Source organism: Sorghum bicolor, chromosome 3 (genome assembly GCF_000003195.3).
Source record: "Sorghum bicolor cultivar BTx623 chromosome 3, Sorghum_bicolor_NCBIv3, whole genome shotgun sequence".
NCBI classification, from domain to species: Eukaryota; Viridiplantae; Streptophyta; class Magnoliopsida; order Poales; family Poaceae; genus Sorghum; species Sorghum bicolor.
In genome coordinates, this window is record NC_012872.2 from 70,518,932 (window position 1) to 70,537,081 (window position 18,150).

An 18,150-nucleotide genomic window follows, 5' to 3' on the forward strand; every position below is an offset into this window, starting at 1 on the left:
ATGCAGGCGAAACCGTGTTTGCCACCTCCCCATGTGCTGCCGCTTCCAACCGCCGCGCGAAAAAAGTCTCAGAAAACCACCAGCCTTGGGTCCTTTTTCAGCGCTCTCGCCCGCCGCCTCAGCAACAGGTGTCATCTCCATCAGAGCCACCTCGCCTAATCCCTTTTTTTATAATTAAGGAGGAGGAGGGTCTTGGTCTTGGGGTGTTAAACAAACAAACACAGGTTAATCGCCAATCATTTCCGCACGGTGGACGTCTCGCCCCTGTCGCGACTTAACCTCCTCCCGTTTTGTCCTCATCGCCCGCTTCTCCCCCTCTTTAAAATCCCAGGCCCTGCTGCCAGTCCCGGCACCGAGACAGCCAGTGATCGACCGAGACAGAGACAGGAGCAGAGAGCAGAGCAGCCACTAGCTTAGCAGAGACCGAGAGCAGCGGAGATGGTGAAGATTCCGAGCCCCAGGAGGCTGTTCAGGAGCCGGTCCAGGAGCACCGCCACCAGCGTCGGCAGCGCGGACATCTGCGCCATGGTCGCCGAGCACGAGAAGATCGAGTGGGAGGTGCGCCCCGGCGGGATGCTGGTGCAGAAGCGGCGGTCGCCCGAGGAGGACGCGGCCGCCGTGGAGTACATCCTGGTGAGAGTCTCCACCGGTTGGCAGTGGCACGACGTCTCCATCGACGCCACCGCGACCTTCGGTACGTCGTCTTCTACTTCGCCGGCACCGCATTGCCGTGCTGCTTGCTCTCCGTTGCTTTCTTATACTCCCTGTTCCCGTGCGATCAAACTAGTAAACGGGTGCTAAGTTGCGTTTGCCCCAACAATCCAATGCAGGCGACCTGAAGGTGATGCTGTCGCTGGTGACCGGGCTGTGGCCCAGAGAGCAGAGGCTGCTGTACAGGGGCAAGGAGAGGGACGACTGCGAGCACCTGCACATGGTGGGCGTCCAGGACAAGGACAAGGTGCTGCTCCTGGAGGACCCGGCCATCAAGGAGAGGAAGCTCAGGTCAACCACCTTGGCGCAGCTCATGGGGGTGCCCTGCCACTCCTTCATCCAAGTGTAGACAGAGAAATCCCCAGAATTTCTTGCCAGTTTTTGTTTTTCCTGTCTTCTTTTTCCAGTTTGCCTGCGTGAGCGACAGAGCGAAGGTTTCAGTTCAGTCTAACTGCAGTGTTCAGAGCCTGCTGAGTTTCAGGGCTTGAATTCGGTAAATGGAATCAAGACATTTGCAAACAATAGGATATAATATATGATGATAAATACATGGTGTAAATTACTGTGAACGGGTAATGCAACCCCAGTGCCAGTGTGAGCCAGTAATTCTTTGTTTCTTATTCTGTAATCTGTATATATTCTTTTCTTGAGATCAGCAATACAGTTCGGAATTTCATAGCTCCTCTGTAAATTCTTGTCTTTTGCCCAGAATCTAGTACTACACAGCCTCATTTTCTCCATCAGCTTGGCATGTACTCTGAATCCAGAAATTGCGGTTGCTCGGTTTTCAGTTCCAATGTACTACTTGCATACACTTGCTGTTTCATGTTGCAATTGACAAACCAAGCGGCAGCAGGTTTACGGCTACCAAACATGTAATGTAATAGAAAACTGCCAGCTTACGCTGAACTGCAAAGGCTGGACAGAAACCTGCTTCTAACAAGCTGCCCCTACCCACCATTAACCACTACTTACAAAATCCTCGCAGAATCAAAGAAATGGTTGGTACTATTATCGAGGGAAAAGGACATGATCTGTGCCAAAGTTTTTTCTTTTTTGCATGGAGAAAAGTCTGCACTTTGAGGATCAGCATTGCAAAAGCAAAATTATGTGATAGGACAGGTGATAGCACGGAGAAAAAAGTCGTCGCTTTCAAGCGTTGATACTCCTGCTCCCGTTACTATCAGGGTGCGTTTGGTTTATGAGGCTTTTCCCTTTTTGCACTATGCTGTGTTTGGTTCAGCCGTTCAGGGGATTAAGGCCGTAATTACTACGCAATAATAGGCTGATAACCCCTAGCCGAGCTTCCCTTGGCACTGTACATGTGCCCTTCAAAGTTGAAGCTTCAAGTCTCAGATGACCTATTGCCAAGAAAAGCATCGAGGTTTACCGTTTACGTACCAAACATGTAGCGACCGCCAGCTTGCACTGAACTGCAAAGATTAAGCAAAAGCTTTGCTTTTTTTCTTTTAGCAAGTTGTCAACCGCATACCTGAACTTTTATAAAGTGGTCGAGCCAGCGGTCTGCGCTCTCAATCTCTGACGACGTTGAGCACAAAAAGTTCAGTCGTAGTTTTCACTCGTCAGTCGCATGGCAAAGGCTGCTGTTTCTACCGTGCCCCAACTCCCATTCTCCCAGTCCCAAGCTCCTTTTTCCAGAGCCGTTTTACAGTTATCACGCGCACGCAACCAGCACCGGTGGTGAGACTCGGCGGTAACAAGTCAACGGCTGTGGATCGTATCGGATTAATCGATCACCCATACAAAAAGCCAAACGGGAGCGACCAGAGGCCGTGGGCTACGCGCCCTGAGGCTCTGATGAAGCAGGCCCAGGGGGGCAGGTCCCGGGCCAGAGACAGGGACGCGAAATCTAACACGTGATTATCGATCCACCCCGGTGCCCGAGACGCAGTCCGGCCCTGAACTCGTGCCGGAAACGGAGGGCCGGATTGAATGCCGGTAGCGCCCCCACTGCGCACCGCCGGGCGCCGGCCTGGCTCGTGCCGATCCGCGGCGCATGTGCCGGCACTCCAGCAGAATCAGCGCAGACGGTGACGCACGTACTACGCCCTGATCAACTTGCCATGTTACCCCGGTCGGTCCCTGTCCCTGGTAGCAGGTGGAAATGGAAATGGAATTCTCTTCTCGCGCGCCCGCCGCCCGGGGAGTCGCCGTTCTCGCCACAGACAGTTGAGTCGCCACGCCGCGCGGCTTATCCGAACGGGCGGGCGGGCCGGTACATGCATCGCCGCAGGTCGGCAGCCGCATGCCCGCATGTGCGTAGGGTTCCCACGGAGATTGCGCCGGCGCGCGGCGTATCCGCCTATCCGGTCCGGTGGCCGCGCCGCGGTGCCGCCGCTGAATCATCGAGGATTAGGATGATGCTCTAAATAATGAGAGTAAATGAAAAAAAGAGAAAATAAATTGTCTATTTGGATCATTAAATGAGACTAGAAGAATCACGGTAACCATTTAGAGCGCCATCCTCATTTATCGATTTGGGCCTTGTTTAGTTCACCCTAAAAACAAAAACAAAAATTTCATCATATCGAATCTACGACACATGTATGAAATATTAAATATAGATGTAAACAAAAATTTATCATACAGTTTGTCTATAAATTGCGAGACAAATCTTTTAAGTCTAATTACTCCATAATTAAACAATATTTGTCAAATACAAATGAAAATAATACAATCTAAACAAGGTCTTGGTTCGTGTGTGCTCGGCTGCTCGCAGCAAACGTGCATGACGACCTTTCCTAGATCCGTTAAGGCCTCAACAATTATAGTGTGTGTGACCACAGATGCAGATAGAATGTTGGTGCTGCAGCGTCTGCTATGCGCTACATCTACATGCACGAGAGAGCCTGCCGATCCAACGTGCAACCACCGCCATATATATCTACCCGCCTCCGGCTGCATTTGCACACCAGTGCACGCGCTGAAAATGTGTTAAAGATCAATTTCTTAGCCTCAAGAAATATCAATTGAACGATGGTACAGTGAAAATTCCAGTCCCAGGCTCTCTTTGATGATAGTGTTAGCATTAAACAACAACATTCGCCAATGTTTGTGCTTTTTAGTTCTTTTCCATTGAATAACTCTCTACGCAGGGGTTTTAGTGAGTGGCAAACTTGTAGAATGGCGTAATCTAGTTGTGATTTGAATTGGCCTGACAAGAACGGTGAATACTCAGTAAATTCAATGCATAAGTTCTTTGTCAACAATAGTGTCTGAGTTGTGTTGTCCAAAAAATGGTGTCTGGATTGAGTTATAAACCAAAAAAAAACATGTATACTGTAACACAAATACAAAAAAAAAACAAGCCATGGAGAAGTGGCGTCCCCATCGATTTTTCACTAAGAAGAAAAACTTCTCACGCCGCTCGTGAAAAATCCTCGAACCCCGACACACCTATATATAGCGGCACCTGCATCCCCGTGACCGTGAGACAGGACAGTGGCCATAGACTTATACTTTAGCGTGAGACATATGAGGGGATTTTAAGTGACATTCTCACCGGCTTTTCATTAAAGAAGAACTTCTCGCGTAGCTCGCGAAAAACCCTCGAACCCCAACTCCATCTATATACAACGACACCTGTATCCCCACAAACCAGGACGACGACCATAAGCCAGGATGACGACCATAGACATGTACTTTGGTGTGGAACAGACGAAAATATTTTATTATCCTCAAACCCAAAACTCAGCTCCGTGGGGGATCGAACTCATAAACAAATTTAAGTTTGATCAAATTTGTACAAAGAAGTACTAACATTTGTGATACTGTGAAAACAAATTATAGTAAATCTAAGTAGAAAAGTTCAACTTGTCTTGGGTTATTATACCATAAATTTCGACAGATATAGGGGGTGAGATTTTCTGTCAACGGATATTATATACAGCATAAAATTCAACGTGGAATCGCAATTTTCTTTTTGGTATTTTATAAGGCAGGCGACAATGATTCCTACGCTGGGTGGGCCGATTCCTGATCGCCTTTAGGCCTTTCCGAGTCCATCAGACCTCCAGGCTCGGCCTATGACATCTGCGGCCCGTATTCAACCTGCCAGCATCTGTCAGACAGCCCAGCAACGGTCCCGGCCCACAAGGCGACAACGCCGCTCTCCCATCGCAGGACCGTCCCACTCCGCCCTCGGAACCAAACAACGCCGGCCTGCCGGACGTCCGGTCACTCGAGCGATGGCGGAGATCGCCGGCGACGAGGCCCCAACGCCTCCTCCTCCTCCTCCTATCTCCGGCGAAGCCTCCAGAGACCCGCATACTTCTACTCCTGCCTCTACCGGCAGCAACAAGCCGCCGTTGCGCACGACGAAGCCCGGCGTGAAGCGCCTCATTCTCACCGCCTCCGTCCTCCTCTCCTTTCTCGTCGGTACTACCCACGACCTCCTCTAAGCTATGGCTAGTGTTTTTGCGCACATCTCTGTATAACTCGCTTACTTCTCTGCATCTCTCTCTTTAGGACTGCCCTTCCTGCTGAAATCTACCGAGATCCATCGTTCGCCGCTGCCTTCGGACGCAATTACGGCACTCGCCCACCGCCTCCACTCCACTCCGCCCTCCTTCCCATGCAGTCTCCACGCGGTCTTCCTCCGGTCGGTTCCCGATCGCTCTGATGCCTCCCTCAGCCGTCGCCTTGAGCAATCGATTTCGGCCCAGCTCCAGCTTCTCCCAGCCACATCTACTGCCGGTAATGTCTCGGTATCAGTCACCGTTGAGTTGGCTGGTGGCTGCTCCAGCAGCAGCAGCAGCAGCGTTGGCTCAGATTGGCAGTGTGGCACTGTGACCAGTGCAGACCTGGTGATTGGCGATGAGGTGTTCGATGAATTGCTGCACTCAGCTTTAGGCAGCGGCAGAGGGGATGGGTCTAGGGTTTACACTGTTGTGGTTGTGGAGACTGGTGATGCAGAGGGTATGAGGGTTGTCGTTGGGAAGCACCGGCATGCTTGGGTGGTTGGAAAGGCTGATGAGGTTAAGGCTGTCACAGTTATTGGCAAGGTATTTGCCAAGTATTTCATGAATGGGGGTATTGAGGAGGGTGAGGCAGGCATTGGGAAAGGCGAGTTCATGCCAGTTGGATCAGATGGAAATGTAGTTCTATCCTTTAGCTTGTTGAATGCTGATCCAAGTGATTGGGTGTATGATTGGTAAGAACAAAACTTGCAACTCTGCTATACTTCTTTAATTCTGCTGTTGCTTTCCCTTCCATATCAAATTGCTATATAAATTCAAATTTTTATGTTCTATGTTAGATGTTTAAGCACAAGTAACGTACAACATATTACATATTAGACTGCATCAAGAAGGTACTTGTGCAAAACTTTCATTTTATCTAGACAGTGGGGATATGGTATATTTCTTATCTACATCAGTTAGATGTCCTGTAGGCTATGTATAGCTTCCTGCAAAAATGAAACCTATTTTCCTTTGCTGCTGCTGCTGTTGGAATTTTTGCACTTAGGCATTCTACATGCAGGGATTTTGAAAAGATTGGTGAGAGGATGTTGAATCCTGTGGTTGAGGCACTGCGACCAATTGCAGAAATCAATATAGAAAGTCAGGTGCTAATTTGCATTAAACTAAACCATTTCTTATGAAAACCATGATATTCCTTTCTGCTTAATATTGTCGATTTTAATAAGTAATAATCCTATCACTTCTTTTCAGGTTTTGTACCACACTCCTAAGTCGTCCTATTCTTATTTTGATGATAAACTGGGTGGCAATGTCCTTAGTATGGGAGACATTCCTTTCTTTGTAAGTGTCTGACTTGTCTTGCTGAAACCATTTGCTCTTGATTGTACTACATTCTACCGATAGCTTGCCACAATCATCTATAGTGCGAGTTCCAAAAATTTAATTGCTCTATGAAAAATATGACGTTGACAGGTAAACTCAAATGAGTGGCACTTGGATACATCAATTTCAGCTACAGGACGATCAAAAATTCTTCAATTTGTGGTGTATGTTCCTTGGATCAAACTTGATTATTAACCTCTGTTTTTTGTCGTACATTAAACTTTACTCAAGTCTCAAAACATGATGTAACATAATTTGTTCTCTTCAACAAAATTTCCTTTCCTTTTTTTTTACCATCACATCATCATTTTCCTTTGTTAAACTTCTGGTAGATATAATGTGTCCATGATGTTTGTTTTTTTCTTTGCAAACTGATGAAAGCCTAAGAACACAACCCGCTACAAAAAACTTCATGTTTTCCCTATATTTCTGATTTTGAAGTGTCAAGTGTGCACAGATGAAAACATCAGCTTGATGGTTCATTTATCAGGTTTGCTTATTACTTGTAATTTGTAAACAATCCAAAATTCCAAACCAACACCAAAAGCTAATTAAACCATTACAAGCAAGAAAAAACTAAACCTAGATAAAAGTTTGCTATTAGAGTACAAATGTTTCTCGATGCTCTGCTGAACCGTTTATTCAATAATCATCAGATACATTCCATCTGCAAGGGAATGCCCATTATATTTACAACTTCCTGACGGCGGGCTTTCAAAAACTAATGCATTTATATCCCCAGTAAGTGGTACTACACCTAGCTGTAAAAAAAACTACCTTCTTTCTGTTACCCATCTTGCTATTTACTTGACAGCATTATTTTGTTACATAGATGTGGGGAGGTGTTCTTATCTGGAACCCACCGGACTGCTCACTTGATTCCAAGACTCATGGTACCCGTAAGAAAATGTCATCTCAGGTGTGTGGATTTTATCATTTTATTGCTTCTTTGATATCCTGGCATGTTCAATGCAAAGGCCACCCTTTCAAGTCTTCAAATACCCTTTTTGCAATAGCATTATTTGTTGAGACACCTATATGAAACAGGAACTTATGGAGACCCTCGAAATCTTCATTGGACAACTAAGGCAGTTGTTTGGTCTAAAACCATCTTATCTCTCACAAGATATGGACGTGCCAACTAAATTTGTAGTTAGTGAAAAGGGGTTCACAGAATGGTAAATATTTTTTTCAACTGGCTTACTATATTTAGCACAGTACAAAAATCATCTTGCTATGGTGCATAATATCACACGATCTGTAATTTCTATCCCATATTGATTGCCCCATGGGACAACATTTGGTGATAATTATTATCGTTCTGATTACACACTCTGCATATTCTCAAACTGTCAGTACTATAGTCGCATCACATTGCTTGTACCAATACATTATAGAATAGGACCATCTCACCCTTTGAACATTGAGTGTTGGATCGATCAGGGTGAGCCGGCCTTCACCAAAGGTCTAGATGTTCTAGCAGTTCATTGTGAACAGTGAACACAACTGTTGACAATTGCAAATCATATGTTTGATGGTATGCATCCACAAACAAGTCTGATTGTCCCATAGGGTTGATTTTTGAACTTTTGAAATTCTAAGTCCCTGCCCCCAAGAAATGAACATCTATAAAGCTCTAATGACCATTTTGTGTTTCTTACTCCCTCCTCTCTTTTTCCCTCGCAGGGAGTTAGATTTATTATATCGACACCATGCACATTCCAATCTGCTGTCATGCCTCACCACGTTGGAGTCTCTATCCACTCTGGTATGGCCCATCTGAAACCAGTGCTTAATGATATACAAAAGGCTGATCTGCACGCGGGTGTCACTAATGTTATTATGTGTCCAGGTCCGCTCTCTCCCTAGAATGATTGTCATGGATGAAATTGGAAGACAGGTTCTACCTTCTACCACTCTTGCTAGATGGGAGCCCATTGATCTGTAAACTAGTTTTATCTTTCTATCATTTTGGTTATGCACGCTTAAAGCAACAGAAATAGTTACATTCAGATAATATGTTTGTTTAAATATTTCACTGAACCTGCATCATATATGTATCCTCTGTGTAGTTGTATCTTACCTTGTACTTAAACACCTGTGCATGGGTTGATCTAATTGTTTACGATTTTGATTATAGCATATGATCACTTAATAGCGAACTTAAGCTGTGTTATTGTATCTTACCTTGTACTTGAAACACTTGTGCATGGGTTGATCTGATTGTTTACGATTTTGATTATAGCATATGATTAGTTAATAGCAAGCTTAAGCTTGTTCCAACCATTTTCTTTTCCAGGTTGAGCTTTCTCTTGAAGCTGCAAATTTAGCTCAGGGAAATGCAACTCTAGGAATAAGTGACTCTTCAGCAGGCAAGTTGACGATAATTCATTCCTTATAATGTCATTTTCCTTTTATGAACATTTGCTGAGAATTGTGCTGATGTACAGTATATGCAACAAGAGCCAGGGCATTGGCTGAGGATGCATTTTTCCATCCATCCATTATGTCAATCAGTTATGCTTCAGTTGAGCACTATTTCGCCATTTACATGGTCAGTATACTATTGCAGACTTGTGTCTGCTTTCCAAACTTTTATGATGGTGCTCATAATTTCCTTTAATCCTGAAAGTAAAGTAAAAAACCTAGTTATCATTCGATTCTTCAATCATCTATGGCTTACCAATCTGCAACACATTTTGACAAACTATAGAGTGGCAAGATGACAACTGTATAGCATACATCAAACCCATGTGCATGTTAATCTGTACTACATTGGAAAGGAATTCCTATTGAAAACTCTATACTTTCTGCAGCCATTTTTTGCACCAGTTTCCTTGCATGTGCTTCTGGCGGCAATCAAAGAGCTAAAACGTTACAAGGCAGAGCGAGCAAAATATTTTGCATTTCTTGCTTCCCAGGCGACATCCTCCTGATCTGGTGGTGATTAGCATGGATTTGCATCAGAGAAGTCTGAACATTTATATGAAGCTGATGGCCGCTATTGGTACTGCACATAGCAGCGTCACTTGTTCCGATGCTCACGAAAATGGTTAGGATGTCCAGCTGATGTCAGGCAGAGAGCTATACTTATCATGGGGTTTAGTGCTTGTAAAGCTAGCTGCATGCTGTTAACATAGTCAAATTTTCTACCACTTGAAAAGTTCTTGTAACCCAAATTTTGTAAATAAGTATCTCATACGGTCATGCCTACTAACTAAACATATCAAAGGATTTTATTTTTCGATTTAAAAAGAGCGCATATTAAGAATCCAGATCGAAGTTGGCGATGGTTAAAGCATTGCTGCGAAATCAGAGCGTGTGACAACTGAACAAACCTGTGTTGCTTTAAGTATTACTAGTAGTATTATTATGACATTTAGTTTAACAGTTTCAATCATGCAAGTCAGCTCCAAATTTAGCGAACAATAACACAGTGCTTCAAGCTCAGGCAAACGCAAACTGAACAACTTTTTATTTCTTGATACGGTTGAGTCTTGCAATATTTGAAAATCATATGGAGTCTTCATTGCCGCAAATACTTTCCTATAATGGTGCAGTCAAAATAGGATCTAGGAATTCAAAGGAACTTGTTCAGGTATTCATCCACGGTAGTGTACTTGACATCAGGGTAAAGGTCAGTGGCTTCAACTCCAAAGAAAGGGTCAATCTCAAAGTTGGTGTGGTCCCCCTTCACCCACGCAGAATGGCTGATTGACAGCGCTCTGTTCAATGGAATTGGAGACTCTGCAGCAGATCAGAGAGTAAAAAATGAGAACAAAAGTTTTACTGTGTAAGGCTCGAAACAGATAAATAAGGACAAAAGTTGAGCCTGCTATTTTTAGACCTTGAATCTTCTTCAAGACATCGTCTTCTGGAATGTACACCCTTTCAAATGTCTTCCCAACTTTCTTCTCCCAGAGTGAGATAAGCTCATTGTGAGATAAGATGTTGCTTGGTGGCCTCAGATATAGGATCTTATTCAGGGTTCTTGGATCATCTACAGCTTTTATTGTGTAGGTGCCAACATCCTCTTCTGTTCCAAATATTGCTATTGTCCACAAACAATATATAAATTAACTAAAGTGTATTCATATCTTCCTTAGTTCCTTTGATTGTAATTTGTATACAACCCTACAAGTACATATTGCTTTGATTGTACGACCCACAAAAAGGTAAGCTATCTAGTACATATAGTCAACAAATTGTAATTAGTCTTACCTTTCACATTTCCATCACCTAATATGAGAACCTTATCTATTGGAAGGCCTGTAACCCCAATCTGTCCAATAGCTGGCAAGAAACGACCAGCAAAGAAGTTGGAGGATATATACGTGTAGGGGATCCCCTCGGCCTCTACGGCACGCCTTATACTAGCTTTGGCAGCAAACACCGATTTTGCAGGTTCAACCGCATGCACATGATCTACATCATTCCCAAACTCTGATGGAAAGAATCTCTGGAAAATACTGCAACATTACACAGTAGCATATACAAAAGCAATCCTTCAACATTTACACAATATATTTGGATTTAAATCAGTGAAGCTTGTGAAGCCAAAAGGCAAGGACTGTCTGGTGTTCAAAAGAAACAAATAGGAATGCTCAACACGATCTCAGAGAAACAAATAAAAAAATCAATTAGCTTGCATTTCAGTGCTTTCTTTTTTCCAGTGTGGAGGTGGAAGACGACGAAAGAGACAAATATACATAATCATAATATTAAAATGTCCACAACAAACTAAAAGATATACACAAATGACATTTTCCATTAAGGTACAGTAAGTTACCTTTATGTTTCCAGCATCTTTTATGGCTGAGATAATGCGGGTTTGATCTGGCAGCTGTGCATAACCCACCGCCGAGATCACAACATCTGCCGATTCCATTGCCACCACCAAGCTCTCATGGTTGTACAGATCCCCCTGACGATGTGGCATAAATTCATCAATTACAACTCTGTGGAATCAAATCGTATCATTATAGTGACAATAACACATAGAATGATTATTGTACTTATTAGCATTACATTGATTGATTTTAATACATGTAGCAAAGATAGCTGCATCCCTGTAAAATACAAACCAGTGGCCGTTCAAAAATCAGCATATAGATACGTGTACCACCGACCTTTACCAGAGCTATAGCCCACACAAGTTACCAAATCTCAAGTTTTGTCCCATTACAAATTAGATACTTAATACTGAGAATTATTCAGAAGCATTAATGCTCTGAATCTGAGCTAAGGTCAGTATAGTATGCAAAGGGACTAATATATGATGGTGATTGGATCAGGAATGGTAAAGCAAACGCGAATGTAAATAGAACACTGTGGTAACATTAACAAAGCATCTTAAAACAGACTTTGTTTCACTTGCTGTAACAGCAATGGGAAAGCTGGAAGCAATCTCTAGAGAGAACGCTGTGATGGCCTGATGGGAGTTGTCAACGCTGTCAATTATCTGATGGTCTAAGATTCTGGACCACATCGATGGCTTCCCATGGGCACAGATGTTACAGGGCGCAGAGTCAAGGCCACCAGCTAAGGCGGAGCTGCAGGGCGCAGGGTTGACGGGAGACGATTGCGATCTGATCGATTACACCGGGGAGAGAGTGGTAATAGTTTTGTATAGGCCGGTATCTGATAACTGTGGGACTTAATCACGGGAGGGCTGAAACAAACAAGTAGTAAAGGAATCTGTTACCGTCCGTAACCAAATCATGTTACAGTTTCCTCAACCAAACACTTTGGTACAATTTTGACCAAGGTATACGTGCCGGGCAGCGGACAGAGAAGCACGGGACCGCCGCCGCCAAGGCACGCATGAGGAAGCAGGCAACCAGCATCGATGCTTCGTAGCTCCTCGCGCCCCTGTGTGACCTGCCACCACACTTAGCGGATAGGCCAGCACTCCAGCAGCTGGAGAAGCCACCGAAATCGACGACGCCCAATGGCTGTTTGACAAAATGCCTCCAAGGCAAGCCGTTCACCAAACCAACACTAGGCCCAGACGTCCTCGACCCCAGAGACCCATAACAAGGGTGGAAACTTTATCCTTGGCCATGTCTTTCTTGTGTTCTCAATTTCAAATCTTGTATCCAGATTTTCCCAATCTAATTTGAACGTAGACGTTGCGGCCGGCATGAGCACAGAAGCAACTTCTCAAACTCTCAACCAAATCAAGGATGCAAAGAAAGTCGCCTTAACGCACTGGCGGCATCGGCGGCAGCACGGTACCAAACCCCTTTCCCAACTTCCATATGCCTTCTATGTTGTAGCTAAAGGATGTGCTGGTGAAGGAGCATGCGCTTGTTGCAACGACCGAGCTTGCATGGAGCCGAGTGATTAGTACCTGTGCTTTGATTTCATATTTTGCAGGCAAAAGGGAGCGATGCAAACCTGATGAATGGATTTTACAAGCATCCAATGCACAAGGATAATGCATGTCAAGAAAAGCCAAATGCAAGCTTGATATCTCTAGGTGAAATTGTTACTGTCAAATGTTGTTCAGGCTCAGTCCCAAATATTTTTTCCCACCAAAAGGATCAGTAACATTGTTTAATCTGCTGACAGCTTGCTAATTCCATTTAGTAGACTATCTTGAACTATTATGATTAATATAACAACCCATTGAAACTTTACAAAGTTTCTTGGTTTAACTGAGCATTAGTTCAAAGGAAGGAGCACTAGAAAACCTATTGAAGTACAAATAGTATTAGGGATGCCATAGTATTAATTTTCTCAAGTGCTGCTGGACCTCGAGTTTGCAGATCTTATCCAACCAAATGAGATGCATAGCCTCACACAGCAGGTGAAATTGCCGTTCTCTTGTTAGTATGTTCTGAAATGAAATGATGCAACTGTGATATGTGGTTTAGTCCATTTCCGCTCAATTTGAGCTTAGGGAAAAAATAAATCACTGGAAGACTGATAAGTTGTGTATGTGCATAGTCTCAGTCTATTACATATTTAATTAGTTTAATATCAGTTCATTTATGTTACTAAATCAATTGCAGGTTATTGCCTTCAGGGACAAGAATCCTATATTTTTAGTCGTCAAATGAGAAACATGGAAAGACAAGGTACTTCCATGTATAAATGTGATTATATTCTTAATATTTTAGTTTTGTATTTCAACTGTACTCTGTTGAATACAAATAATAGTGCCAAGTACCAAAGAAACAATGGTACTGCCTTAAAAAAGGCTGATTTATTCATACCGATGACCTCAATTTTGCAGCCCAGATCAAAATGAAATTTATATATTATTCTGGATGACAATCCAGTGCCTCTAACACATCTAGTAATTACCAGGCATATTTGTTTCCATAGTAAATACATATCTTTTCATGGATTTTTAGCTTAAATTCAAACAAAACTACAGGGGTTAAGCTCCATTCATCCAACATGACGACCACAAGGACAACAACGTGAGCCATTGGGCATTGGCACGGGGCGAGGGTTCAACAAAAAAGGTACGATGCTGGTGTGGTAGAATGTGCAAATCAATTCAATGAGGCTGTGGCAGTTCCACACACCCTGTTCTACTACAGAAGCATCACCACTACTGAGTGCCCCAATATAATGTTTCAATTGAGATTTTATTAAGATTAAAACTATCACTTCAACTTTAAATACTGAACCATGTATACAAAGTCATTCACTATCACTCTTCTATTATGTAACACATGATAAAATATATGCTCCTAAAACCATGATATAATACGTGTAACAACACCAATGTTTAGCTTGATAATGTTTTCCTGTATATCCACTTATTCAGTATAGAGTATACTACTTTCCTGTCTATTTTTACAATGATCCTTAACTACACCAACTTGATATGAGAAAGAAAACATAACATAATGCTATCAACCTTCCAAACTCCATTCTGAAACCCAATGGCAATTTGGTTGGAAGCAAGTTAGCCTCTACTTATATCAAATAGCCAATATCATCTTTATTGGCAACATAAGGTTTCTAATTTTCCATTTGCCAAAGCATGTTCAGTCTTCAGTTAAAGTGAACCCTGTGTTTTCTGTACGAAATTTATGAACATTATCAATATTTCCTACATGGAACCATAACCATCTGCACATCTAACAGTATATACATAGTAATAGTATGGCAGCCCTTCATGTGGCGAAACAGACAAACACATATCAAGGAATAGTGCCACTTACCTCATGAGCCTGTTACTTTGACCACTGAGCAGGCGATGGTGAGAACAAGGAAATTAGCCAAAGAAGAAAACCACATTGTAGGCATGTTTTTTTTTAGCAATTTTGGCAGATTGCTTAGAGGTTTGCAACATATCCTAATTAAAATCTCTTCCATTGACCCGCTCTACATATTCTTTTGGTAAGCCTTAAAATTTTAATGCATGTTGGTTCTCTGTTGTTGTCTTTGTACGCTCAGAGTTTAGCGTTTCCCATCAGTAAGCTCCCAACTTTGTTCCTATATACTCCTATCAGTAGAACTAAAAATAGGCCAAATCAGTTGGATCCCTCTTCATTACAGATTGATGATTAATCCAAAATAAGTTTAAGCTTACAGATCCTTTTTACAGAATTTGTAATTTGATTTTTTTTTTCATTATGATTTGGTCTAAATTACTTCATATCTATTTTATTTTCAGAATCTTGGTGTGCCACAACACATTGAACAAGGAATAGAAGATTAGAAGATGTTGAAGATATAATTACAACTGCTACTTTCAAAATGTGTTTATTTACTTATAACAAAGAAGTCTTAGATTAGGTGAAATATTTGGTTGATCATCTGTATCATAGTCTCAACATATATGCGTCAAACTGTTGCTATCATTAAAAGTCACCTTAAGAGTTAAGACCCATATTGGAATTATTATATAACACATCCTCTACCAGCGACCACTTTACTTTTTTGGGGATTAATTGTCATATAAGTAGACAGTGGCAATAGCACAAGAGAGCAAACACACACAAAAAAAGAAGCTTCCCACGGATCAGCTCCCCAAATCCAACTGACATCCATGGGCTGTGCCCTCTGAGGGGTTCTAGTTTTGACCAAATATTGACCAAGACACGCACTGAGAATCTAAGATCAAGAGAAAGGGGAAAGTAATGGAAACACGAGTAGCAAACCTTGACGAGGGTGACGCCGGCGTCCCGGAACCCCTGGAGGACGGCGGCCTTGGCAGGGTCGGCGGGCGCGGGGTCGCGGACGAGGACGTACGTGGGATGGCCCTCGCGGGCGCTGGCGGCGACGATGAACCGGCCGATGTAGCCCGTGCCGCCTATAACCAGCACCCGGCTCCGCTCCTTATGCCCCGCCGCTGACGACATGTCCGGTATATAGGAGTGCAAAAGCGCGGTACAACTCAAGGAGAGCTAGGCAGCCAGCAGTCTGGCAGAAAGACGGCGAGGGGCTTCTGAATCCTGCTCAAGAACCGGGAATATACATGCGGTGAATCTTGCGATAAAAAAAACACACACACACAAGTGTGTGGGCCTTAAAAAAAGGCTTTTACATATATACAGGTGCCAATGCTTCGAACTCTTTTATTCTCTAGGTAACTTTTATCAGATTTAACTCTAATGCTATTAAACTGCAGGTATGAAAAGTCAAAAATATCCTCATGTCTAAATATCTAATTAATCTTTTGAGCATCTTAACGATCTAAAATGAAAAACTCAAAAAACTCAAAACTAGCAAGTCGTAGATCTCATCGAGATCGACAATATTTATATAAAAAATATTTTTATTTGATTTTGTATAATTTTTTTTCTAAGACAGATTAATCATATCAAATCATATATTTTTTGTATGGAATTCAACGAAAATATTTTTATACAAAACTTATAGATATTGTCAAGATCTACAACTTTGTAGTTCTGAGTTTTTTCATTTGAGCTCATTAAGGTGCTCAAAAAAATTAATTACATATTCAGCCTTGAGGGTATTTTTGACTTTTTACACTCGCGGTTTGACACCGTTAGAGCTAAATCTGACAGAAATGACATGAAGAGCAAAAGAGTTTAGAGCAGTGGCAACTGTGAGAGCTCAACTTTTTTAATGGCTTATAGGTAATTACCAACTTTTATAATGACGTACATGTCAGAGCCTCTTAAAAAATTCTAAGACATGTTTGCTAGAGGCCGCGGAAGGTGGCCCAAGCTCCTTAGCTGCAGTGGCCCTTGTTTAGTGTCGTTAGCCCAGCCTTGAAGCAGTGGTGAAGCTAGAGCAAATTAGAAGGAGGTGCACTTAGTTTGTGGATGCATACACATCGTTTATATAGGTGAATATATAGTGAAATAGACATAATTATAGTTTTTTTAATTTTTTTGGGGAGGGGTGCAAAATGCACCCCCTAATCTACATGTAACTTCGTCTCACCCTGCACAAAGCTTAAAACATTTGAGTCAGACCCCATAACAATGATTTCAGGGGAGGGTTGTTTTTTTAGAGCCCGATCGACGGAGGGAGCGGAGTTGGCGAGATGAAGCAAGTGGGTCACCTTCCTATGGTCTCACCTCCCTCTGTTCCGCCTGACCGCCTCCATGGTGCCGCCGTGGTGACGAATGCTCGTATTTCTCTTTCATTCTCGAGCCCCGTCCCGACGACCTCTTTCTCGAGTGGCAAGTCTCTACATGACGACGCATCGATGACGCGAGCGGGCTGGATGGAGGTTCTCTCGTCCTCAACTCTGTCGCCAAGCTACAGTGATGCAAGTCGTGGGTGTCAAGCCGCGCGATGTTTGCGAAGGTGCGCCTCTGGATGTTGCAGATGGCGCAGGGCGAGGCTGTCGTCATCCGTGCTCCGGCTCCATCGCTTCCTTGCCGTCAACTCTGTGCTCCAGCTTGACTGCCTCTTCGATTCTTCTCCACTGGCATGGCGCACAGGGCACCTCCCCTTCAGCCGTCGACTCCCTTGCCGCTGTCGGAGACCGTCTGCACCAAACAAAGCGCCATCAAGGCTGGCACCTTGCGCTCCACTCCTTCTCCCTCTCCCTCACTGGTTTCTCTCTCTACTACAGAGGTGCTCGACAAAATGTCGAAGAAGAAAAAAGTGGTAAGGCTACCTAATTATTAGTGAAGAGTAGACATAGCCATTTGGGCCAGCAAACAAACACGATCTAAGCCTGAGCGTCGGACCTGGCTGCCTTCATGCAGCGCTGCAAACACGTCCCTAGACTCATCTTTTTAGACAAACGAACAAGACACAAACAAATCTTTCATTAATTAACAATAAAATTGTGGGCCTTTGTTTAGCGACGCCTCTAAATATGACATAAATGCTGTCGTGTATCATGAGTTCGCAGATTTTAAAAATTTCCAAAGCATCTTAAATATTGATATGGTCCTAAAAAAATACAATACAAGATCCGTTCCACCCAAACTAGCTCAAGTTTGAGCAAATTTGAAGTAAATAATATTATCATTTATGTCTCTAAATAAATTTACTTAAAAATATATTCTATAACTAATTTAATGGTTCTTATTTTATATCATGAATGTTAGTACTTCTTACATAACTTTAATTAAAGTTCAAACTATTTAAGGTCTCAAAAAACAAGAATTACATTTTTTATGAACAGAGGATATAGTGGTCAATACTATCTAAATTTTTTAGT

General features: G+C 43.0%; 3 protein-coding genes across 3 annotated transcripts; 2 read left to right on the forward strand and 1 right to left on the reverse strand.

Moving 5' to 3' along the window:
- Positions 206 to 1,402, forward strand: LOC8056138 (BAG family molecular chaperone regulator 2). Its single transcript, XM_002456759.2, has 2 exons — positions 206 to 694; positions 831 to 1,402. The coding sequence occupies exons 1-2, from the start codon at positions 439 to 441 to the stop codon at positions 1,058 to 1,060; spliced, it is 486 nt and encodes a 161-aa protein (XP_002456804.1). The 5' UTR covers positions 206 to 438; the 3' UTR covers positions 1,061 to 1,402.
- LOC8078697 (GPI transamidase component PIG-S) lies at positions 4,870 to 9,811 on the forward strand. Its single transcript, XM_002456760.2, has 13 exons — positions 4,870 to 5,109; positions 5,200 to 5,884; positions 6,214 to 6,298; positions 6,405 to 6,494; positions 6,627 to 6,700; positions 7,193 to 7,277; positions 7,369 to 7,455; positions 7,584 to 7,714; positions 8,223 to 8,304; positions 8,389 to 8,436; positions 8,836 to 8,908; positions 8,987 to 9,090; positions 9,353 to 9,811. The coding sequence occupies exons 1-13, from the start codon at positions 4,920 to 4,922 to the stop codon at positions 9,470 to 9,472; spliced, it is 1,854 nt and encodes a 617-aa protein (XP_002456805.1). The 5' UTR covers positions 4,870 to 4,919; the 3' UTR covers positions 9,473 to 9,811.
- LOC8078698 (isoflavone reductase-like protein) lies at positions 9,977 to 15,990 on the reverse strand. The gene is made up of 5 exons (XM_002458903.2): positions 15,662 to 15,990; positions 11,326 to 11,460; positions 10,758 to 10,995; positions 10,384 to 10,587; positions 9,977 to 10,283 (listed from the first exon to the last, which is right to left on the reverse strand). Exons 1-5 carry the CDS (start codon positions 15,860 to 15,862, stop codon positions 10,117 to 10,119), a joined length of 945 nt encoding a protein of 314 aa, XP_002458948.1. The 5' UTR covers positions 15,863 to 15,990; the 3' UTR covers positions 9,977 to 10,116.